We start from the raw sequence: 24,796 nt of genomic DNA on the forward strand, positions 1-24,796 counted from the left end.
CCTCCAAACTTTGAGAGTTTAGCTAACACATGACAATGAGAATATTCTTATTATACTTAAGCTTTCAGCGACAGGAAATTCTCTGTCTCCTGTTGGACCCAGCCGATTAGATCCTAAGAAGGATCTCCCTTTCCCTCCCGGGTGCATTTGAAACACCCAAGAGATAGATGCAGGGTTTTCGAGGAGAGGACATGAAATCCTTCAAAAGTCAACGCCTGTGTGGAATGCACCTCCCTTTGGGACCTGTGATCACCTGCGAGGCCTGAGCGGGTTTGCGGTGGCCGGACGGAAGTAACAACGTGGCCACCACAGCTCATACCAGTCGCCACCTGCTAACCCTCATTTTCCTAATCCACGCAAACCACATTCTCGGCGTCGATGCAGAAAGAAACAAGCCCTTTCCCCGCCTCTCCTGAACTCTTTATCGCAAACATTTGGCCTGCAGGTTTGCGGTCTGCGCACCACCCCAGACTCCACCCCTCAGCTCCACGGGGAGGGGCGGGGAGGAGGGGGCGGGGCCTGGCGGCGCAGAGCCTGCAGTGCGGGCGGTGAGCAAGAGGCCCGACGGCGCAGTGGGCGGTATTCGCGGCGGGGCCTGAGGGCGTGGAGGGGAGCGGGGGGAGGGGGGGAGAGAGGGAGGGGCACGGGGCGGAGGTGGTAGCGCAACGCTGGGAGGCGGGGCCGGGCGTCTGAAAGGGCAGCGCAGAGGGGCGGGGCCGGGCGACGGGAAGGGGCGGGGCATGCTAAGGGGCGGTGAAGGGGGAGGGTCTGGCCTGCGGGAGGAGACAGACCTAGACCTGGCGTGGCAGTTTTGTTTCCCGGTGTTGCTGCGACCCTCAGCTGTTGAGGCGCAGCGGCCCGGCTCGCACCCGCGACCCTCGGGGCGTCTGGCCCTCTGGGGCACGTCTCTGGCTGCCATGGCCGCCGCCGGCTTCCGGGCCTTCGGAGCAAAGGGGCCCGCCTGGCTCGGGCGAAGCCCGTGGGCCCAGCTCTCCGCCGGCTTCTGCAGCAGGGGTCCGGCGGGGGCCGAGCGGCCGGAGCTCCCGCCGCGACCCACCCGCGCGCGGCAGCAGGACGGCATCAGGTCAGCGGCGGGGCCGCGCGGGCGCCGGGCCCTTCCGGACCAGCCCACGGGCCTACCGGGGCAGCTCCCGGGTGGGGGTGGGCGGCAGGGACCCGGGCAGAGATGGGCAGTCACCCCACGCGGAGGCCACCGGGGGCTCGGCCAGGGGCCAGCTATATCCGCTAGGGACACCAGTTTGTCCGTCTCGGCCAAAGGAACCCAGCCGCGGACACGGTGTTTCCTCAAGTCACTAGCCTGGGCACTGTAGCATTTCGGATCCTGCAGGACACACCAGAAAATTTCAAACGGGACAAACTCGGAAGGCCCCAGCACTGCCCCTAAACCCCCGGGGCAACAGATCCGAGTCTTCAGTGGATTTTAGGCTCCGTGTGGGCAGCTCAGCAGGTGGCCACACCGCTGCTGTGGCCTTGAAAAAGAGGTTCTATGCTTCTCACAACCTTGACCTGGTTCCAACGCCAGGTTAGGCAAAGCCGAGCTGCTCCTTGGCCCTGCCCCAGGAGTACCCGAGTGGGGGCAGGTCAATATGAAGGACGAAGGGCACACTGTACTAAGCTCTGCCCTGTGGCTCAACAAGCCTAAAACCCTTAAAAAACAAAGCAAAACAAAACAAAATGAAACAAGAAAACCGGTGCACAAACTGGAATTGGAGTAGCAAAGGTTGAAGGACCTCTAGCCCCATCCAGGCCTCACCCTATTGTTTGCCCCGCCAGGGCAAGGGTGCAAAGAGAGGCCTACCCAGCGTGCTAAGTATTTAAAAGTCACAAATCAAACTAACAGCTAAATACGTTTTCTTCTTCTACCCTGAGAAGTGTGTCTTCGTAGACCTGGAAGACCATGCTTGAATTTATAATCCTGAGGCTCCTAGGAGTTCCCCCAAAGCAGTGGCAAGCCAGCTGCTTGCTGGCCTGCAACTTTCTTTTCGTCCCACCCTATGTTCACCCCCTCACACTTCTCCACCCCTCCTTCCTGCTGCTCTGCCAGGAGCTTGGCACACGGGTCTGCAGACACCCGATCCAGGGTGCCCACATTCTCTGTCTCTCACCTCCTCTCCTAGAAATAATTGTATGTGGCCACCCCAGGGGCTTAAGGATGCCCCTCTGCAAAGCCAGAGAATTCCAGAGTCTCAGGTAACCACAGCAAGGTCTGGAAGGGGGTGGTGACTTCCAGGTGGGCATATCATTCTATTCAGGTGGACTCCTGGCTCATCTGGCAGGGCACAGCTGGAGCGGGGGTACCCAGAAGTACCGGGCCCGGGCAGGGCTCCTTGCTCATTGTCAAGGGTGCCCCTGCTTCTGCAAATCTGGTTCAGAACCCGGACATCTGGCATGGAGCCAGTGGACTGAAGGTCTGGGTGAGTTCTCCGGAGCTAAACAGGAGTCAGAAAGGGAGACAATGGGAAGAATCAATCTGACATAAATGCTCGGAATCAGTAAGTAGGAACCTCCAAACGCACCACAGAAGCAGTGGTATGTTAGGCATGAAGCTGGTGAATTTGAACAACTCAGTCACACCTCAAGCATCCCTTTTCAGAGCTGTTCCTCTCAGCAGTGATAGTCATGGAGCAGGAATTGGAGTACCGTGCTAGGCACAGTACAGTTGCTACCCCTAATCCCTCTAGAGCCTGCGAGGTAGGTTACGTTGTCCCCATCCTACAGTGAGGAACCGAGTTCAGAGAGGTGGCCACTGGCTCAAGGCCACACAGCTGGGAGGAAAGAAAGCCAGGAAGCAGGAAAAGGTCCGTCTGCCTCCAAAGTTGTTTCCGCTCTGCTCTCTAGCTCAGTGTCCTTGCCACTGAGGTTTAAAAGAGGTGGCAAACAAACAAACCTACCTAGGTGAGATGAAAATTTCCAGGAGTTAGTGAAATTGGCTGTGAAAAATCAAAATGCTATTTGGGGTCATTAATTCGCTCAGCAGGTGTCTGTCGAGTGTCTGTGTGAACGTGACAGGTGCCTCGCCTCCTGAACTTTCTGGGGGTTTACAATGATGTGATGGGCTCCAGATAGTTCATCAGGGCCTCCCCAGGGCCCATCTCTTGCCCTGCAAAGAGAAATACTACACTTTTTGTCATGTGCTCTGGCAGTAACCTCCCTCTTAGTGATTCCCTCTTCCGGTGGTCGTGTTGGTGAAGCTGTAGGTGCAAGGCGTCACACGTTTCGACCCAAGATAGTCACTGGGAGAATTCAGACTGCTAAGATTCTTAGCAGGTATTATCAGTCAGCTTTGACGGCCAGTTCAAGAGGGAAGAAATAGCAGTCTAAGAAGGCTTTCAGTTTCTGGCTTGAGCAACTGAGTGGTAGCATTAAGATGAAGGGAGTTGGGGACGATGCCCCAGGATAGTCCAGGAGACGTGGGAATGAACTTGTGGAGTAGACCTGGAGCTCAGAACGGAGGTCTGGGTGAGGGCAAAGGTTGGAAGTCATCAGCATAGCGGTACCAGGCGAAGCCAAGTCCATGGTCAGGTTGCCTTGGAAGAGCATGGGACAAAAAGCACAGGGGGAGCTCTGAGAATCACGTAGGGGTGAGCAGAAGGCAAGGAGAGCCCTGAAGAAGGAGAGGAGGACAGGCTAGAGAAGCACCAAAAGATAGGAGACAGAATGAGAGCGTGATCCCAATGGCCACTGGACTTGTTCTAACAAGGAGGAGATTCTGGGCGAGGACAGATTGAGCAGAGTAACAGGAACAGAAGCCTGGCTGGTCTGGGTCGAGAAGTGAACTCAGCAATTCAGAGCACTCTGACAGGGTGTGCAACGCGCAAGCCATGGGATTAATGGGCCACATATGACCAGACACTGCCACGCAGCAAGGGGATCTGGGCGCTGGCATCTTTCTGCACGATTTTGCCCGAGGCCTTAGAATTTAAGCATATGTCACTGACGGGATGGCAGCTCTGAGATTTGCTACAGAAAGCACACTCATTATCTTACTGGAAGGTTGGTGCACACTTCTTTTACGACACCCCAGAATGCGGGTTTCATTGCATATCTGCCTATCAGCTGCTAGTCATTCTCAGCACCCAGGAGGAAACGTGACTGTCACACCCATCTGAAGATGGCAGCAAAGCCAGAACGGTGTCCCAAAGAAAATGGGTATTCGTATAGCGCTGGAATAAAGTCACTCACTGGAGTGGTTTTCCAGAAGCCGGTGGCCCAGAGGGCGATTTTATGAGGATCCAGGCTGACACACAGCAGGAGTTAACAGATCCAGAGAAAGAGTGAGAACGGCAGTAATCATGGAGGTGGGGACAGAGGGGAAACAGATGCAATGTACAGAATAATAGCCTGGGGTCTGGTTCCCCACCCATTCCATGTAACCGCACAAAGACGACATTCCTGTGTACAGGCAGCCCGACGACAATATAGCGAGCCCTTGGCATGCCAGCTCCTAGTCGGAAGACATGTCCCGAAAGAGCCCCCTTGCTGTCCGCTCCTTCCTTCTGCTCTTCACACATCACCCGTTCTCAATGTGAATTACTCTGCAGAATTGCAGGATGCCACTCGAAAAACATGGAAAGATGTGGTCATTGAGATGCGTTGGCTGCTGTAACCGCGCTGCCCCCTCAATGGGGTGCACGGGAGGAGATCTGGGGGTGTGTTTCCATTCTCGGCTCCTTCCCTGACCTTACTCTCTTGAACAGCAGAGAGAGAAGTGGAAGGTAGCCACACGTGGCAGCTTCCTCGGGCTCCCACTGTGGTCTCACAAGCCTCACAGCCTCTCGGAAGGATTGGTGGTGGTTTCTGGAACTGCTGTAACCTACCCTTTATGGGGAGGAGGCCGTCATGTTTCTGACCGCAAACCTGGAGAAAAAGAGAAATCCAGGGAAAGGGGGTGGGAAGCCCAGCCCACATTTCGGGTAGTCTCCTTGTTTTGCCTTAGCCGTATCTCTCGATAGTTGGCAGACCCTCTCAGTAGCCTCTAAGCACCAAGGGTTCCCTTTCCTGGTGTTTTATAAAGAGCCCCCAGGGTAAGAAAGGAATCGGGGTCCTCATTTGTTTTGACACGTGTACTTATAATTATACAGTGATTATAAAACATTCTTCCCAGGAACATCGTCTTGAGTGATCCGAAGAAGAGGAACGCGCTGTCATTAGCCATGCTGAGATCTCTGCAGAGTGACCTTCTTCACGAAGCCGAGAGCAAAGACCTAAGAGTCATCATCATTTCAGGTACTGACCGGATATACCGCCTCAGTGTTCTGTAATGACCCGGAAGGAGCTTCTCAAAATTCTTTGGTCAACTGAGGCATTCCTTCCCCTCGTGGGAGAATTGTTTCTGAAGCTCCTTTACAAGAACATTATGAAAAAAACCCCTGTGCAATTAATGGTGGAAATTATAGGGAAGATTACCGTGCGGTGAGACTATGTCTTTTTCCATTTTGTCGGACGTGTCGGGTAGGAAACATTGCCACCCCTGGCTGTGCTGGTCTCCCCATCAAAGTCCGAGAACTGATGTCTTCATGGATCCGATCAGATGGGTTTAATCACCAAAGCTTTCGGCAGACTACCTAGCTGGTCAGGACAGGCTGCTGGGCAATTCACTGATTGGTCTTTTCTATTCTTCCTAAGCTTTCAGCTGAGATCTGTGGTCTTCTTCAAGGGTCCCAGGAAGCATGATCTATTTTGCTCATTTCTTTCCTTCTCTTTTTCCAGTAAGAACTTTTACCAAGTCGTCTGGTGATGATGACAGCGGCATAAATAACAGCGTGCCCGCATTGTAAAGCAACCACAGAAAACACATGCTGCCCTATGATGCACTATTCTTTTTTAAAAAGTTAAAAAATCGTGTTTCTGGAGGCAGCTACTTAGAATGTTACTTTCTTCTCTGTGATTGAATATAAATTTTCATCTTTTTAAAAAAATCTTTTAAATTTTATTTATTTATATATTTATTTACTTATGAGATAGGGCATGTTCCCACACAAGCGAGGGGAGGGGCAGAGAAAGAGAATCTCAAGCAGACCTCACGCTCATCACAGAGCCTGACACAGGACTCGATCTCGTGACCCTGAGATCATGACCTGAGCCGAAATCAAGAGTCAGACGCTTAACCAACTGAGCCACCAAGGCGCCCCCAAATTTTCAACTTTTTATATGGCGAGGGGGGGAAGAAATAGAGCAAATATTGTCCAGGAGCCATGGTGGTTGTAAGCCGGGTGCTAACTCACAGCCACACAATTTTCTCATTGGCATGCCGGGAGTAACATCGTCTGTCCCAGCAGCCGCAGCCAAAGGGAAGTAGGAGAAAGTGCTACCAGCTGATGGGTTGTGTCCATTTTGTCATTGTTGTTAATAGCAACAGTATCAGTAATACCACATCGTCCAATCCCTCGTAAAAATAAAGGGGCTGTCCTCACAGTCCGACCTTCCTGATCCCAACCTGTGTGGGTGGCCGCGATATGTGGACCGAAGGACAGGGACACTGCGGGAGGCGGGGTGGGTTTGATGGGCCCAAGTGAGTCTATACAGTCAGGCCGGACCAAGTCCAGACACACAAGTGTGAAACCAGGGGATGATTCTGGAAGGAGGACATTTGCCACGGTTACTGAGCCTTCTTGTTGGCATGGCATGTTTTCGCTGGTTCCACCACAGACCTTCGAGAACCCATGCTGCCCCTTACTTTGTCACCACAAAACCCTGGCTGTCACTTTGCAAGCAAAATGGAATTATTCTATCAAAACTGAGCCATCAACTCAAAGTGTCCACGGCATCAGCGCGATTGCTGTTACATTACCTGGGAGGTAAGTAAGGGAACGTTCAAGCTCTAGCTGCTTACTTCTCTTTCTTTTCTTTTCTTTACTGGAAACATGTGCAGCTGAGGGGCCCGTGTTTTCTTCTGGACATGATTTAAAGGAACTGACGGATGAGCGAAGCCCAGATTATCACACCGAAGTGTTTCAGACCTGTTCTGAGGTAAGCTGGGCCGAGGGGTGACATCACAGCTCAAAAATGAGAGCCACGTGAAATACTGAATGATGCTTCCAGTGGACACACAAGGCTTTATCTCTGAGACCGAGTCCCTGCAGACTGGTCATTGGCCCATCCTTTAACCAGGCCACTATTTGGTTTCGATTTTCAAGTGGGCACAGTTGGCAAGTGATCTTGTTACCTGCCGGAGAAAGGTCGATACAGGCTGGTGCTGACAGTGGCCGCGTCCGGGACCGTGAGGGTGTGTCTTGGTAGATATGTCTCAAGTCAGAGGCAGAGGGTGGGTGTGAACATCTGTGGAGGGGAAGGGCCCAAGATCAGTGTAATTTTTTTAAAATTTTAAACTAAAACAACTCTGTTAATGGCAGAGAGAGAATATTTGTGAATGGAATAACCATAATGATTTTAAAGATTATTTTCAAACCCTTCTTCTGACCAACCTTGGTAATCACCGCCTCCAAGTGGAAAATGAACCTCTTCACGTTTACTTCTCACGGTCTGTGTCTTTAACCATACGAAGGAGAGAAACTGCCAGCAGAGAGGAGGAAGAGGAACAAAAGGCTTGCGATGGTTATAATCACACCGAGTCCACCCCTGGATAATGAGAAACTGAATACAGCCTACAACTTCAGGTCATGCTTCGCTTGTTTCATAACTCGTTATTGAGCACCACTGTATGCACAGTACTTGCCAGGCACTGAGGGAAAAAGAAGGAAAAACAAACCTCCTGCCACACTGAAACTGGAAATGTAGGTGAGAAGCAAGACAGAACACAGCGTCAGGGGAGCCTGGGTGCCACAGTCCACTAAGCAACCGACTCTGGGTTTCAGCTCCGGTCGTGGTATCAGGTTGTGAGTTCGAGCCCCATGTCGGGCTCCACGATGAGCGTGGAGCCTACTTGAGATTCTCTCTCCCTTGCCCTCTGCCCCCCCCATGCTCTATTTATTTTACAAATAAATCTTTAAAAACTCTTAAATAAACCAATCTTAAAAAAAAAAGACCAAAAGCAGTTTCATAACCTGGCCCTAAAATTACTTCACCGAATTTTTCATTCATTCATGGACTTGCTCATGTATTTGGTCGTTAACGATTCAACAAGTGTTTCGCGATACCTTCTCTACAGACAAGACAGAGGCACGCACCAGGGAGGCTGGCAGGAAGGTGACTGAGATGGCTTCTCGGCCACCATTTGTTTCCCTTGCCCTTCCAGAATGCTGTACGGAGAGCCCGTTAAGAGTTTTCTCATGTCGACAAGCCAGGAAAGCAGTTGACTTAGGCTTCACGGAGACACAGAAGCAACCCGGAGCTAAGGCTTCGGTGTTTTGTTCCACACCAGTGATGTTTACGTAACGTTCTGCTCTGGTGTTTGGCAAGGCACGGTGCTTCAGAAGTGATTTCTCTACAATATCCACTGGGTTTGGCTAAAACAGAAAAGCATGAAAGAGAACCACTAGAGCCCTTCCCTCCTCCCTCAAGGGCCTGCTTTTATCACTCTGCCGTGGTGTCTTCACGAACTGAGATCCCAACGGGTTAGCCAGACGGCCACAGGGGAGCCCGGCGCTGCTTCAGAGGAGAAAGGCCAGATTTCACGGACGCGGGCAACCCCTGGATGTCTCCGGCTCACTGATAAAGACATAGTGCATAAACGGGACCTTGTCCTAACACGGCGATCGGAGCGGAAGCGCCCTGGTTTCTTGAATACTTCTAAGAAAATCACAATGTCTTGGACAAACAGGAGCACCATAAACTTGGAAGATCTCCATTTCCAAATGTGATCAACGGACAGATTGGGACAGAATGAGCTAGAGATTTCACTGTTCTGTTCACACACGAGAAAATGCGGGTTTAGAGAGGAAGACGGAGCTTCCTGACTTGGCTCAGGATCTAAACTAGCAGATTCCTTGCAGACACCAAGTGCCACCTAATTGTTAATTATTTACAAACTAGGAATAGGGTAAATGGAGAAGGAGAAAAAATCGTGACTATGGGAGACCAAAAGTAACCCTTTGTGGAGCTGACCCAACACATTTCCCTGGAGACCCACTCCATGTGTCTCTTCTTTTGTCCTGTTGAAGTCTGAGGTGGAAACCTTAGTCCAGGAAGAGAGTCTTCTCTTTCTCCTCGGCCTCACGGCTGAAATGGCAATGGGACAAGGCTGCTCGCAGAGCCCGCAGTCACGCTACTGAGTGAGGCTAAGCTGTAGTTACACTGATGTCGCATCTGGAGAAGGCAGAGAACCCAGGAAAAATACTTAGTTCAGGAAGGTAAACTAGGAGGGAAAATAATTTCTTGACTACCAAGGGATTGGCTGCCTCAGCTGATTTGTTATCTAACTTGCCTTTGTCTTTTCTGTGTTGCTAACTGTATTTGAAGTATGTTTTGGGGGCACGCGGGTGGCTCAGTCGGTTAGGGGTCTGATTCTTGATTTCTGCTGCGGTTGTGATCTCAGGGATGTGGGATCAAGCCCCATGTGGGGCTCCTCGCTCAGCAGGGAGTCTGCTGGAGAATCTCTCTCTCCCTCACCCCACCATGCATGTGCACATGTGTGTGTGCACACTCTCTCTCAAATAATCTTGAAAAAATAGAAAATTTTAAGAAATAAAAGACATTTTGGGGGTACCTGGCTGGCTCAGTAGAGCATGTGACTCGATCTCAGGGTCATGGGTTCAGCCCCATGTTGGGCATGGAGCCTTCTTAAAAAATGTTACTTAAAATATGTTTTAATTATACAAATAATAAACATGGAAAATTTTGAAAATCCAGAAAAAGAGAAGGCAGGAAAACAAACTGCTGATACTAGACCATGATCATACCACCCAGAGAGAATGCTAATATTTAGTAGATTTCTTTCAAACCTTTTCCCACATGAACCTATTTGAATAATCATACATAGGGGCAATTATGCTATATAACTGTATAATGTGATTATAGCACTGAATGCTTAACCATGTGCCATATAATGTTTTGAATACTTTAGACATATATAGAATTCTCATGTTCTACAAGATTGGTACTATTATTGTGCCCATTCTTATACCCAGATGTGAAGACTGGGGGATAGCCAGTGGGTAAGTGGCAGACTGGGCATCAGACCCCAGGAGCCTGGCTCCAGCCCACTATGCAAGGTCAGGCCATGTTGCTATGTTTGGTGGAAAATCTCAAAATGAGAACACGGTGTTCCATTAAGTGGATAATTAGTTTACATAGTCACTTTTCTTATTTACTTATTATTTTTTTAAAATTTTATTTATTTGAGAGGGAGAGAGAGAGAGAGAGAGACAGCGAGAGAAAGAGAACACAAGCAAGGGGGAGAGGGAGAAGCTGGCTCCCCCTGAGCAGGGAGCCTGGTGTGGGGCTCCATCTCAGGACCCTGGGATCATCACCTGAGCTGAAGGCAGACGCTTAACTGACTGAGCCGCCCAGGTGCCCCTTATTTATTTATATATATTCATTACTTATTAGTTTATCACCACTATAATATTTTTATAATTTAACATCTCTGCCTAGACACCTTTTTACCCTATTTTAGGATTATTCCTTAGAAATGTTCCCTAGATGAAAAATATAAATATTTTTAATATTGTTGGGATCTACTCTCAGTATTTTCCCACCAGGTTATATAGAATCTTAGTGCTTTGTAGCAGGCACACGGGAGACACAGACTGTTCGACACTAATCGTGGCCAAGTGACTTGTCCTAAGTAACCAGCTCATTGGATGACAGACGACACTCAGAGCCAAAAAGAATCTTTCTTTGCTACAAGACGCTACAAGTTCTTGAGCAAGAGTTCTCCCCCTGCTGTTGCAGTTCTCTGGGAATAAGCTCAGTCACTGACCACACTCGTCCTCACCTAGAGCTCTCAGAGCCCCTACATCCGGAGCCGTTTGGGGTGTGGATATGCACACGTGCATTTTTCTGAGGAGAAAGTCAAGAGCGTTTATCAGATTCTCACAAGGTGACCCCCTAAAAAAGTCCAAACCACTATTATAGAACATGATGTCATATCCCTAAATATATTATTATTTTATAGTAAAGCTGCCGAATAGACCATGTTTGTGAAAGCAGAAGGCGGAGTTCCTTGGGCAAAACCTTCAAATCAAGGAAAGTCATTTTTTCAGAGTGGCCGCCTAGGAAACAAACCCAGATGTAGTAGCTCCTTCCCACTTGCCCTCCTTCCCTGCCAGGGTTCAAAGTGCAACTGTGTATACGTCCAAGTTACCATAGTGACACAGTCTGTTTTGTGTGACATTTAAAAAAAAATGGAGAAATCAACCAAGGTATTTGATAAGCTGTAAAAATAAGTTCCAGAAATTTATGGAGTGGGGGAGGGGTCCCACGAGCATGAGCCAGTTCTTGGGCTCCTCTCTGTGCCAGGGGCCCTGTTTAGGGAATTTTGTTTATTTTGATCATGACAGGGTTCCTTCCCACCATTATAAAGGAATTGAGAGAATATTCAGGGCAGTAATTTGAGAAGTAATTTGTCTTCCAGCTTCATTTTTCAAGGAAGTAGCAAATACCAGTTTCAGACTTGCACCGGGCACGCTCCATGCAGGCGCGGTTCCCCAGAGATCAGAATCAGCTCTGTGCTTCATGGGGGGCTGCTGGGGACGTGGTCAGAGGGGACCGTGACCTCACAGAGGGTCCTGCCAGGTGTAGAAGGACCAGGGCTGTGTCATCAGCCAGACGCAAGCTCAAATCTCCCCGCCTGGGCGAGTTCCTTCCCCACTGAGCTTTCCGGCCCTGGTTGTCACCTACTGTCCCCTCCTCCCCTGGGTCTCAGGAAGACCAAACAGTTGGCACTTGATGCCAGGCTTTCTTTCACCCTTTTTTTCCGAGACTCTGATCGAACGCATAGGGGACATGCTCTGGGAAGGGTGAAGTCACAGAAAATCGTCCGTGTGCTGTTGCATTTTGCTTTTGGCCGGAAACGAAGTCGTGTGTTTGCCCTTTTAGGTCATGCTGCTGATCCAGAAGCTCCCGGTCCCCGTCATTGCCATGGTGAACGGCTTGGCCACCGCGGCCGGCTGCCAGCTCGTTGCCAGCTGTGACATTGCCGTGGCAAGCGACAAGTCCTCTTTCGCCACCCCTGGGGTGAACATCGGGCTCTTCTGCTCCACCCCTGGGGTGGCCCTGGGGAGAGCGGTGCCGAGGAAGGTAACTGAACGCCCTGTGGGCCCTCCCCATGTGATCCCCCAGGGCACGGGGTGGTCGGTTCCAGAACTCACTGGTTACAAGGACTGGATCAGGATGTTCCGCCCAGAGTGTGTTTGGCGGGCTGCGCTGCAGTGTCCCTTCTGAAGCCAAGTGTGGGGGCGGGGATGGCTGGCACCTGTTCCTCTGAGCTTCTCACCGCGTGTCACCCTCGAGGGCCCCTCAGGACGACTAGTTAGGGTCCTGCTTTGTTTTGTTTGCACATGTTCTTGTCCTCTTACTGGCCCTGCCGTTGAAACTCCATTTTGTTGGAACACCTGGGGAGACCTAGGCCCGTATCAGGAGGCTAGGATGCTAGTGTCCCTGGCTTATTGCTTGCCAGCGATCTGTCTTGTTCCAGAAAGGACTGAAAAGAGCTGATTCCCTGAGTGTGTCAGGTTCGCAATGGTTATGTTTGAGGAGCAAGACGAGCCCATGCTTGGCATATTGGATCTGCCCTGGAAGGAGCCACATTACATGAGGTGGTTGGTCGTTGCTGACCACGGTGAAGTCCATGTTCTTCATTAAACTTGTTCTTCCTATCACATCGTAAAATAAGATTTACTAAGGAGCTCTTAAGTGTAAACCAGGGGTTTTCCTGTTCTAGAAAAAAATACATCCTCATTCTCAACTAGACATGTTTCCAGAAAGGGAGAGGTTGGCGAAGTTGCAGAACGTAGGGAACCTAAACTGCTTTCTAGAATATATTATCCATTTTAATGTCAACTACAAAAATTAGCAGTTGCCCATATGCCTGAGGCACAAAAGAGATGAGACCCCAGGGAAATCAAGCGGCAGGAACAAGAAGTTTAGGGATGCGTTCCTTTCCTTTATGGTGCCTCATTAGTTTTTACAGAAACGTGTATTTGTGAGAAAGGTCTGAAGGCAGAGTGTGCGAACACACACCCTCAGGAACAGTGGCTGAAAGTGGGCAAAGGTGAGCTGTCAGACATAACAGCTTGCCAAAAGGTTTGCAGACTAAGCGGGTTTCATCCTGTCAGGAGACAAGTTCACTTTAAATGCATGTACAGTAATTCAGCAAATACTTCTTAAGTCTCTCCTCTGTGCCAAGTACATGAAATCAAAGTGCATCTCAAGTAGATTGTCAGAGCTCATTGACAAACTGCCGTAAAATTGTGCAAATCAAGTCACGAGGCCTGTCGCATCATCAGCAGGTGGACGGGTTACCCCATCAGCAGGTGTTCATCTTCCTTAACACCTGATGTTCTGGAAGGGTCCATAGTGAGGCACCCAAACCTTTGTATCAGCCCTGCCGTTAGGATAAGAATCCATTCTTTCTTAACACAAACTTTTCCCATCGAGGCTTACAATGGAGTCCTAGAAACGTAAACATTGTTATCACATTTGTCAAATTTTAAGAGTTTTTGAGAAGAGAAAAAAACTCACATGTGACACACATAGGCCTTAAGTTTCCAGGAAGCCCGGTGCTCAGAACCACCCCGCCTAACTACTTGGCATGACAGATGAAGGGGCAGGACATTGCAAGAACAAGAGTAGCTCTGACTTCCCCTGAGTAGTTTTGGCAAGGGCCAGGCCTGCTGAGAAGACGAGGGCAGAGTCTCCAGTATCGTCCCCACTCAGCAACTTGATCTGTGCTCCTTGTGATCTGACCCCCGGGTTTCTTCCCAGTTAGCAGTCTGAAAGTGGTTCAGAGCTATCTGCATATGTCTTTGCCTGTTGGGTTCATTACTCCACAGAGGCGTGAAGGGGATACACAGTTTGGGGTCAACACTCATGATCTGAAATCGCAGTACTGATAAAGGGAACTCGGTGGGAAGAAATCTGTCAGAACCTAGGGCCTTTGCCAGGTTGCTGGATCTTCAGGTCTCACCTGTGCTGCCCCCTGGAGGAGGCAAGTAGGAATTCATAAAAATCTAAACCTAACCAGAAACACCCCTCCCTGCGGTCATTGCTTGATTGCACCCCTATGAACACATCCATACACAGGCCTGTGGGCTTTGGTGGGTGGGGGGCACACGATTCCACTGCGCGTAGCCACAAGGAAGCAAGCAAGTGCTTTTGCAAACTTGCCTGCCCTGGGAGCTCTACCCTTTCTGCCCCAGCTAGAGCCATGGGTGTGGGTCACCAGTGCCTTCTGCTGGTCACCGTGGGAAATGGCTCAGCTGTGCTGGAGATGGAGGGCGGCGGTTTCCCCGCAGAGAGCAGAAGTGATGGAGTGCAGCCCTTGTGTTCAAGCCAGACTGAGCCCGGGCGTGAATAATTTTCCACATTTGTAAACCGCATCTCTCCTCTGGCATGAGTTAAATAATGCATCTTCACTGCACCTTCTAAACACTGCCTGGTGCAGCTGCTCTCCTCCCCAGCCAGAGCGGGCCCTCAAGCAGCTGGTATCCTGGGAGCGCATGGGAAAATCCGAACCCCCACTCCCCAGCCCATCACTTCTCTGTGGTGGGAACGCTGGCTTCCATCTAGTTGCCTGGGGTATCTGTGGAAACTTTGGGTATTTGTGGAATCGGATTTCCTCAAATCTCATTAGAACAGAGTAGAACTGGGCACCTGGGGGCTCAGTGGGTTAAGCCTCTGCCTTCCACACAGGTCATGATCTCAGGGTCCTGGGATTGAGGCTATCTGCTCAGCAGGGAGCCTGCTTCCCCCTCTCTCTCTGCCTGCCTCTCTGCCTACTTGTGATCTCTGTCAAATAAATAAACAAAATCTTAAAAAAAAAAAAACCAAAAAAAAAACCAAAAAAAAAAAAAAAACAGAGTAGAACTTCCAGGCTGGAAAGAGTGTTAACGTCTTGTTACTCAGCCTGGTTTGGAGACCACCAGAGAGCCTGAGAAATGCAGGGTCCCAGCCCCCTAGACCGACCACATCAGAATCTGTACTTGAACAGAGAACTGCACAGCCATGGGCCTCTGCACCTTTGAGACCATGTGGTTCAACTCCCGATTTACAAAAGGGTTTGAGGGGGCAATTCAGGGCCTTACCTGATATCTCCCAGCAACCAAACCCACCTGTGACTCTCCGTCGGCTTCCTTCCTTCCTGAGCCCTTACTGCATCGCCAGCCAATTCTTACGATAGGTGTGACTCAAGGGGGCCCCCCAAGACCCCTCGGGTTTAAAGAATCACCCCCTTTCAGGGCTGTGATACCTAATAGCCAATCAGAGTCCTACAAATGTACAGTTGGAATAGGCGTGTTACTATCATCAGTGCATTTATTAGGTGCCGACTGAGTGCCCAGCAGGGTAGTGTTAGCTATACACTTACTGTCTCTCATCTCTGCAATCCCGCGGGAGGACCGAAGGCTCATTCCCACCTTCAGATGAGGAAACAGACTCAGAGGGCTTAAGTTGCATGCTTAAGATTTTGTGGTTAGGAAGTGGCCCATCTGGGATTGGAACTCGGGGGACCAACTCCAGACCCAAATCTTGCTGCTCTCAGGGTTTGCCTTGGCCTCAGGTGCTGTTGTTTTTAACACAAGTGCCCCAGGAAGAGGAAGTGTGAGACCCCCAGCTTCTTACGGGGACCCAAGAAGTGCCATCATAAAAGGCAGCTTGAATTGATGAAGGAAAAGGATGAGAGAAGGTGCTCTCTCTCTCATCTGAAGCAAAGATGGTGCTGATTAGCTAGAGAATAAACAGGCTTTCTTTTCTCTAGAGAATACAACTCTTGTCATCCAACCCGCCTGGGTAAAATCTTTGTAAATCAGTATGAGCCCAGGAAGCAGATGAGGAAACCAAGGCCCAAAGAAGGGGATGAACCAGCCGGGGATGCTGACCTTCCTTCCATCAAGACTTCCTTCAAGGGTTGCCTGAATCCCCTTAAGACCTCCCTGGTCCCCGGGAATGAAAGGAATGGAAGCGCCTGGGAGAGCGAGCCCCTGCCTGGTCCAGGTGGACCCCGGTGCACCTGTCTCGGGGCTGCCCCGGGCCAGTGATACCTCCCTCAGGAAGAGCCATGGGGGCCCTTTCCTCCCTGTTCCCATCTAGTCAGACGCATCCGTCGTTTGCTAGAAGGAAGCCGCTCAGCCAGCCACCTCTCCACCATCCTCCTGGGACATGACAGGTCTGTGGCGCTGTCTGGGTGTGCGGAGGGACTGAGAAGCAGAGCCCGTGCGCCCAACTCCAAGCCCCAGGACCACATCGAGGCCACCCAGATGGGGCTCCAAAGCACAGTGAGACTTGGAGCACAGCCCCTCCTCGTGACCCCTCGTGATCCCTCTTCATGGGACAGTCTGTCACTTTCCATCAAGTGGGAGAGAGGATGGGGACATAAGTGAGCTCACTACCATTTAACAAATCAGTTGTTTTTTGTGTGTGTGTGTGGTTTTTTTTTGCTTGTTTTTCTTTTACTGAGTCTGTGTAAACGATAATAAAGGAAGTTTGTGCCCAGAAGGGAGGATGGATCCAGGAGTGGAGGGGACCCGTCCAGACGTTGTGGTCCCTTCACCTACCTGTAGGCAAGGCTGCCTTTAGAGCATTCCAGAAAGATGAGCATCTTGTGTCTTTGACAGTATTTCCATGTGAGGTGATTTCTGAATTTAGCAGTTCTCATACCCACTGGAGGTGGTAGGAGAGGCCGGGATGGTGTGTAGGCGCCATTTTATTTCTGAGTGTGTCGAGCTTGAACTTGGTGGGGACCCTTCAGAGGATGGACTGATTTCTGATGGTCTCTCACGTTCTGACCATCTGTCTGTCTCTGTCCTTCTCCACTTGGCTGACTGATTGACTGAAAGGGAAAATATCTTCTATCCAAGAACAACCCCTCATGCTATAGCTCAAGGTCACTTCCTTTTTGTGGATATTAGAGACCCTGAAGTAACATTAGGAATTGTTTATCTAGAAGGCAATTTAAGAGATCATGTGTTCTCCCATGGGCAGAGCTGCCTGGGCCTGACAGACGGGGTGCCCTATTCACTCCTCTCCAGGGGTGAGGACTCCACATTCTCCCAGACTCATTTAGTTCACGAACTTGGATGTCTTTTTTAATGTGTTTTTGGCATTGCTTCAGAATTAAGACATTACAAAAACAGTCTTCCTGTGTATGTATTAATCACCTTGGGCTGCTGTAGTACGTGCCAGGGACTGGCACTGAAACAACACTGGCGGCTGAAACAACAGAAGTTTGCTCTCTCACAGTTCCAGAGGCTGGGTGTCACAGCTTGACGTGCCGGCAGATGTGAAACCTGGTACGAGCTCTCTTCCTGGCTTGGAGCTAGCCACCTTCCTACTATGTCCTCATATGGTGATGTGAGAGAGACATGAACACAGAGATCCCTAACTCTGCTCCTAAGGCCCCCAATCCTATGGAATCAGGGCCCTACCCAATGACCTCAGTTAACCTTAATTACTACCCCAAAGGCCCCAGCTCCAAATACAGTTGCACTGGGGCTCAGGACTTGCACACGTGCATTTTGGAGAGACACATTTCAGTGCATAGCACTGCCCCGGATTCTTGGAGCTCTCCTCTGTAAGTCTTTGTGGGGTGAATGGATGCCCAAGAGAAGATTGGCTCTGCTTGGAGTTCCTGCGCATGGAAGCTGGCCCGCAGCCCCCAGCCTCAAATGCAGACTCATGCCAGGTCCCTCGAGTGAGCAGAACCATCATAGTTCTTTCCGCCGGTTCATGTGTTGCTGGAACAGACCGTTTTCCCCTGCATTTCTGTCGCACTCCATGTGACTGTGAGTCCTGCGGTCCTTCATTAGCTGTTCTTTGCCGCATCTCTGAGAGTCATTCGTACACATGCATGCCAGCTGGGGAAAGGGGACGAGAAGCAACGTGCCCAGGGGTCCCTTGGAGAAGCTACACTCCGCAGACAGGACGAGGCCCCTGCCCACACCCTGGCCTGTGTCCAGGCCTGCAGAAGCTTGGACTCCAAAGGACTCACTCTGAAAACTTCTTGATCTCTTGGGCCCTGGCAGTGGCCCTGGCCAGACAGGAGCTCGGTTGGTTCATGGAAGCAGGGGAAGGAGAACAGAGCCAAGGAGGCCCCGGAAGACAGCGACACTAATGAAAGCATCTGTTGGAGGAAGGCATTGACGAGGGGCTGTCCCACGGACAGATGATGAGCCCAGCCAGCAAGTAGGGATGGCCCAGGATGGATGAATGCCTGTCCGCTGAGCCCGCCAAGGGAACACTGATGCTTTGATTGTAACAATTTCCTCCTTACGACTCTCCTAGCATTCACAGCTACTTGTTTTAAGAAGATTTTATTTGTGAAAGAGAGAGTGAGGAGAGGGGCAGAGAGAGAGAGAAAGAAAGGGAGAGAATCCCAAGCAGGCTCCCCACCCAACATGGAGCCTGACGTGGGGCTCATTCTCACAACCCTGAGGTCATGACCTGAGCTAAAACCAGGAGCTGGACACTCAACTGACCGTGCCCCCCAGGCACCCCTCATAACTACTCTTGGAAGGCTATTTGAGGTCTTGCCCATTGCTGTAAAGGGATTGCTGTAAAGCGATTGATGACTGTCAAGGGTCTGATGACTTATCTTCGCCAGATTTGATTTTTAGTGTTGTTTTCGGGGCTGGCCACTGTCTGCTCTGTGGTCCCATGAATTTCTGGAGAGCCGCCTGCATGGACGGAGGAAAAGAAAGGCTGGAAAGTGCAGTGGCCCTGCTTTCCCCTGGCTTCTGACCGGGGTCCCCGCTGACATGTGCTTGTCAGGCAGCGACAGAGCAGACATTGTCCCGGCCCCTTCGTGTGACTCACTGGGTGTCTTCTGCGGGGTCTTTGCAGCCCTTCCTCAGCAGGACCTGGCTTTTAGCTCCACGTTCAACCAGGGGCTTCCAAGAGGCTTTGACGCCATGATACTATTCCCGGTCAACTAATGCACAGTCTCTGGGGTGACCCACAGGCATAGACTGACCCACAGGCATCGTGTACCTGCTGCCTCCCACGTGCTGACATCACACACCCCCAAACTGGACATGCTGGGATTTAGTCCACTGCTAACCTTGCAGAGGGGAAGCCGGGGCCCAGCATTACGTGCCCCAACTACCAGTCCAGTGTGTTTCCCACCTGTCCCCACGATGGCAGGAGTTCCCGAGCCCGGCCTTCTGACCCCTCCCTTCTTACCAAAGCTCTGCCCCTAGCTGTGCCAGTCTAGCCTCATGATCTAGAAAAACCATCTAAGTCAGCGGTTCTCCCTGGGAGCAACAATGGCTCAGGGGGACATCTGGTAGTGCCGGGGGGATGTCTGTGAGGGTCGCAGCTGTTGGGGTGGGACACAGAACTCCTGGCATCTGGCAGATAGAGACCAGGGACGCTGATGAACATTCCGCAATGCACATGGCAATCCCGCACCACAAGATACGACCTCGCCCCAAATACACGATGGCACGAAGGCTGAGAAACCTAGTCCGTAGCATGATCTAAATGCTAGTGACCCCAAAATTTTATCTCAGTCTAGTCCCATTACCCACTACTGCAGAGGAAACCACCCATACTCAGTGGCTTAAAGCAACAGCAGCAGATTGTCGAGCTCGTGAATCTGCAATCCGGGCAGGGGTCCCCAAGGAAACTTCTCGGCTCTGCAGCATGTGTGGCCTCAGCTGGGGGAACAGAAGATGGGGGGTGAGCATCATCTGAGTACTTGCAGACCCCCGTGTCCGGCTGCTGGGCAGCCTCTTGGCGGGGACCCCAGCTGGGCCAGTCGCTGGAACTCTTCTCACGGTCTCTCATGTGTCTCAGACTTCCCCATCATACACCACGGCGGCCAGGTTCCAAGACCAGGTAGCCCAAGCAGACGAGCCAGGTGGGAGCTGAGCCACTGCTCTGACCAAGCCTGCGAAGAACGGAAGCCTCCCCCACCTGCCGTACCACCTGCTTTCATCCATCCACCCCTCCAACCACGCATCAGTACTTAGTAAGCCGCCTACTGTGTGCAAGAGCTGAACGCACAACTCAACGGAACAGTTTTGAATAAACTCCGTGATCTGGTGGCGTTCCCCTACCGGCAAAGGCGATCACAATACACAAGATCAACGTGTCGAGCATGCGGTGTGCTAAACGGCAGAAGCGCAAAGGATGAAGACACGGCCGGAAAGGGGGAGAGTGCTGGGTGTGACCTCCAGGTTGACTAGCCTGGTCTGGGAGGACCGTGTGGACAAGAGGACGCAGGAGCTGAGACCTGACGGGGACGAGGGCACCAGTCCTGAAGACACCTGGGGATGGAGCATCGCAGGCGGAGAGGACACCGAGTACAAGCTCCCCAAGGTGACAGCATGCCCAGGGCGCTCAAGGAACAGCGGGGCTGCAGGGGGTGGGGGGTTGTAGAGAGGCGCCTCCCCCCAGCCCCGGCCCGTGCTGTGTGTCTCTGTGTGCGGTGGGAATCATGAATTTGAATCTCAAGAGGCCAGACTTTGTGGAAAGAGAACTGAGGTGCAGTACACGGCAGGCTATGGGACAGAGCAAACCACGGAGAGTAGGGAGCCTCTACCCTCGTTCTGCAGGCCTGGAAAGTGTGTGGGGAGAGAGGTGGTTAGAGGGAGGCAGGCTCTTGTGTAAGTTACATCATGCCGGGATCCTGAGTCTAGTCCCTGGAAGGCATTTCCTTTCAACCGCCCCCCCCCCGTCTCTGATTTTGGGGGCTGTGCTTTCAGTCAGACTATGGTGGTGGCATCTCTAAGCATGTTCCTCCTTCTGGAAAGTGGCCCCTCCGTCGGTCTGGGGCAGGCCTGGGGCTTCAGTTTTGGTTCCCTCCCATCAGATGTCCTGTACCTGGCCCTTGCAAGAGAGAGGGGAGCCCCTGGCTTCGGGGGGTGCTGGTAGATCAGCTCTGGTGAAGGAGCTAGGGAAGGGCCTGACTCTCTGCCTTCTCCGGGAAGGCGGAGAGTCAGGCCCTTCCCTGGGCACTTGCCTCCTCCTTGCTCTTGGAAAGATCCAACCCTGTCCCTGGCAGGAGTCTAGGTGTTGTAGACGTCGGGCCTGACGGATGACATGTTATTTGAGGAAGCAGATAACTGGGCTGAGGTGGTAGGGAAGTAGGCAGAGTGAAGGGAGAGGGTGGCGCTTGGCTAGCTGGGGGTCACAGGGAGCATGCCTTAGTAACACATTTCCTCCCTCAGGTGGCCTTAGAAATGCTTTTCACCGGGGAGCCCATTTCTGCTCAGGAGGCCTTGCTCCACGGGCTGCTGAGCAAAGTCGTTCCAGAAGAGCAGCTGGAGGAAGAGACCATGAGAATCGCAAAGAAGATTGCCTCCTTGAGCCGTCCCGTGGTATCTCTGGGCAAGGCCACCTTCTATAGGCAGCTGCCCCAGGACCTTCGAACAGCCTACCACCTCACCTCCCAGACCATGGTGGACAACGTGGCCCTGAAGGACGGGCAGGAGGGAATCAAGGCCTTCATCCAGAAGAGAAAACCCATCTGGTCGTAGTGAGTATTCTCAGAGAAGCGGAGGAAGAGGGAACCTCCACTCCCTGCCTTCTGATGCCCAAACTCCTCTGCTTTGTCTTGACTGCATAGACAGCAGCCTGCTGTGTGGTCCGTGCAAAAAGCTGTGATTTCCTGGGGGAGGGAAAAGGTAGAGAACAAATCAAGTGGAAGCCGGCCAGCACCTGTGCCAGCTGGCTGTGGTAGGGGGGAGCCTGGTGCTTGAGGTGATCCTTCAAGGACCCTAAGTGGGGGATCACCTGACACAGGAGAGGGTGAGGCTACACGGAGACACAGCAGGAGGCTGCCAACCAGGCTCCGCCTTCAGAAATGTCCCCTGAGGTCGTTCTGGCTGCCTACTGGTGGCCAGATATTTCCAGTCTCCACAAGACCTTCTCCACACTGAAAATCTTGTTTCTACTTCTCAACGGAAAAGGCTTTGGGATAGTCTTTTATGATTTAAAAAGATTAAATATTGAGAGGGACTGGTAATTTTATCTTTCCCCAGCCAGACTGCAGGGTGTCCGAGAAAAGAAAGGAAAAAAAAAAAATCAATGTCCTCTTTTTGGTGAGCCTGTCCCTGGGGGCACACGCCAGGTGCCTGACATAATGAATGTCCTGGCCATCTGACATCCAATACTGGGACCCCGGGCTAAAGCCGAGGATGAAAACATCAGGGAGAGGTAGGAGGGACACGTGTCCTCCCCATCACACACCACCAGCTCCGCTCAGCTGCTGGGCAGGCTAGTGCCTTCTCGGAGGGAGCACGTATACCAGGACCTGAACCTGCTCCTCTCCAGCTTTGGGTCCAGCCCCGCCCAAGACATGTTCCAAGTCTCTTGTCCTTAAGCTTTCACACAGGGCTTGGTTTTTGTTTTGTTTTGGTTCGGTTTTTGTTGTTTTTTAAAATCAATTTATCTCCCCTCGGAGTAGAATGTGGACATGAATGTGGTCAGTCCCAAGGCTGAGACGGAGAAGTGTGGGGCTCTGCCCTGGGGCTCACACACATTGCAATGGATGTCCCAGTGTTTCCACAGGTTTCTATGGAGATGGACAATTTTTTGCTTTGCCAAAGTTTAGAAAGGTTAAAAAAAAAAAAAAAAAGCATTTTCTTGGAAAGGAGGAACTTGTTACTAAGATGCTGGTTGTACGTAGAGGTCACCAGAGCTGCCATTGGCCGGACACCTGTGACGTGCCCGGGACCCTCTGTATAGTCTCGTGTCCCCCCGTGGCACAGGTGCTCCGATTATCGCCCCCTACAGCTGAGTCGTTGAGGCCCCCATTGTGCTAGTTCCAACAGCTGCTCCTGGGTAAAGTTAGGGTCCCCAACTCTGCCTGAAAGAGCCGTGGGTGCACCTTCCCCTGGCCACGCGGCCTCGTGAGGAGAGCCTGGGCCAGCCCCGAGGACATGACTCCCTGGCTCCGAGGCAGCTTTCCAGAACGAAGGAACGGACCACGTACTGCCGCGGCAGAACTCGACCAGTACTCGGGGGACGCCGGATTTGACTGTCTGCAGACCACAGCCGGAGTTTTCACTACGAAGCCGATGAAGAGCGGCTGCCGTTCTAGGCTAGATTGGGAAGGACGGGGCCGTCATGGTCTGCTCAGAAACAGTGCTGGCCATGGGACCCCTGCTGTGCCTTCCTGCCCAGGTGGCCTGACAGGGAAGTTCCCCCTTGACAGCCCCAAGATCACACGATGTGGGGGAGAGGGTGTCACAAAGGCCCCGGACTTCGGAGAAAGTGGCAAAGCCTTCTCACACACACATTTGGCAAATAAAAATCAAAAATCAACTTTCCAGTTTCTGTCTGAGCATGCACGGTCCCCTGAAAGCACGAAGTCCCCGGGGCTCTGAGCTGGCTTCCCAGCCTGTGAGCTGCGCACACTCAGGGATGAGCTATAAATCTCAGTCCTCGCCTGTGGAGCAAATAATCCAGAAGGAAAACCTGCGACCCACCCTCTCGTGTCCTATGATTCATCCCCCAGCAAATATAAATTTCGGGTTAATTTGTATCCCTGCTTCCCTCCACTGGGACATGGAATGACGTTTTTTTCTGATAACCACACAGACGATTGCTTTCGGGAAGCCTGGAACGTCCGTCTTTCCGTCAGTACCATTTCCTTCTCAGGGAGCTTTGCTGAGCTCAGCCCCGCAGACCACATCCCAGCAGCCCGGGCTCCAGGAAGTCAGGGGCCGGGGTCCCCACTCCCGGCCGTGTGAGGGAGCATTCCACGAGGCCGGCTTGAGCCGGCAGAACACCAGCAAGTGCAGGGAGACTGGCTCCCCAGCTAGCTTCACACCAATGAACTTCCAGATAGTTGCCCTTCAGGAACCAGGGCTGATTTAAGGAGCCCAAATTCCTGAAGTAGCTCTTACTATCCCTCACTCCCCACCCCCCGCGTGTAGGAGACTCAGAGAAGGGAAGGCATTTGCCTCGGTCAAACCAGCATGTGGGCTTGGATCCGCAGGATCCCGCAGTCTGTGCTCATGATTCCCGCGCCATGTTCCTCCCAAACACGGGAAAGACCCTGTCCCAGCCTGGAGGGACTAGGAACACGCTCCGAGCAAACCACGCAGCAGTGCCACAGCCGAGGCGACACAGTGTGCTTACCGCAGGCGATTCGGGAGGGAGATCGCGGCGTTCTGGTCCCCGGTCTGCAGGGCGGCCGCGAGCGGGTGAGGCTCCTTTCATCACGACGCTGCTCCGTGGGTGAACATGACGCCATCCGACTCCCGTCCTCTTCCTCGTGAGGTCCCAGGCTCTGCAAGGCTGGGATTCGGAAACTTGCCACGGAACGCGAAACAGGCAGCTTCTGCTCAAAGCAAATGCTCCTTCAGGAATGGAGAAGGTGGGCGTTTTGCCTCCAGAAGTGGTCAACACTGGCAACACCTGAGCACATTCGAGAACGAGAAATCCACGCCACGTTCTCCGAGCCTTGGGGCCGCACCTGCACTTTTTGAAGATGTCGTCCACGGGGAAGCCGTGACCTGAGGCACAGCTGTCTCCAAACTGGCAATTACCCTTCATTTTGCGCACATGGGTTATTCAGCCAGCAACGCCCCCTTCCCCACCCCCATCCCCGCCCCCGCCCCCACCCCCACCTTTCCTTGGCTTCTTCTGAAAACCCCCTGCACTAAAAGTAGCTGTTTCCAAAGTGTGGCCCCTGGACGGCCTGGATCTTCACACGCAGATTCTCGGGCTCCTCACCAGACCTACTGAATCACAAATTCAGACTTCCAACCCC

General features: G+C 52.0%; 1 protein-coding gene and 1 long non-coding RNA gene across 2 annotated transcripts; both read left to right on the plus strand.

Moving 5' to 3' along the window:
• The first annotated feature begins 765 nt into the window (after positions 1-765).
• On the plus strand, positions 766-24,796 carry ECHDC3 (enoyl-CoA hydratase domain containing 3). The gene is made up of 5 exons (XM_047740834.1): positions 766-1,084; positions 5,126-5,247; positions 6,893-6,990; positions 11,959-12,159; positions 21,246-24,796. The coding sequence occupies exons 1-5, from the start codon at positions 918-920 to the stop codon at positions 21,552-21,554; spliced, it is 897 nt and encodes a 298-aa protein (XP_047596790.1). The 5' UTR covers positions 766-917; the 3' UTR covers positions 21,555-24,796.
• Positions 13,140-16,493, plus strand: LOC125106583 (uncharacterized). Its single transcript, XR_007129358.1, has 2 exons — positions 13,140-15,763; positions 15,836-16,493. It is a non-coding gene; the product is annotated as an uncharacterized LOC125106583 (long non-coding RNA).

Source organism: Lutra lutra, chromosome 8 (assembly GCF_902655055.1).
Source record: "Lutra lutra chromosome 8, mLutLut1.2, whole genome shotgun sequence".
NCBI classification, from domain to species: Eukaryota; Metazoa; Chordata; class Mammalia; order Carnivora; family Mustelidae; genus Lutra; species Lutra lutra.

Bases quoted from the DNA above. Each gene is read 5' to 3' on its own strand.
- ECHDC3 (XM_047740834.1), top strand. From the start codon at position 918: ATGGCCGCCGCCGGCTTCCGGGCCTTCGGAGCAAAGGGGCCCGCCTGG. The intron at 1,085-5,125 runs GTCAGCGGCGGG...CATTCTTCCCAG, and splicing joins CGGCAGCAGGACGGCATCAG to GAACATCGTCTTGAGTGATC. The intron at 6,991-11,958 runs GTAAGCTGGGCC...TTGCCCTTTTAG, and splicing joins TGTTTCAGACCTGTTCTGAG to GTCATGCTGCTGATCCAGAA.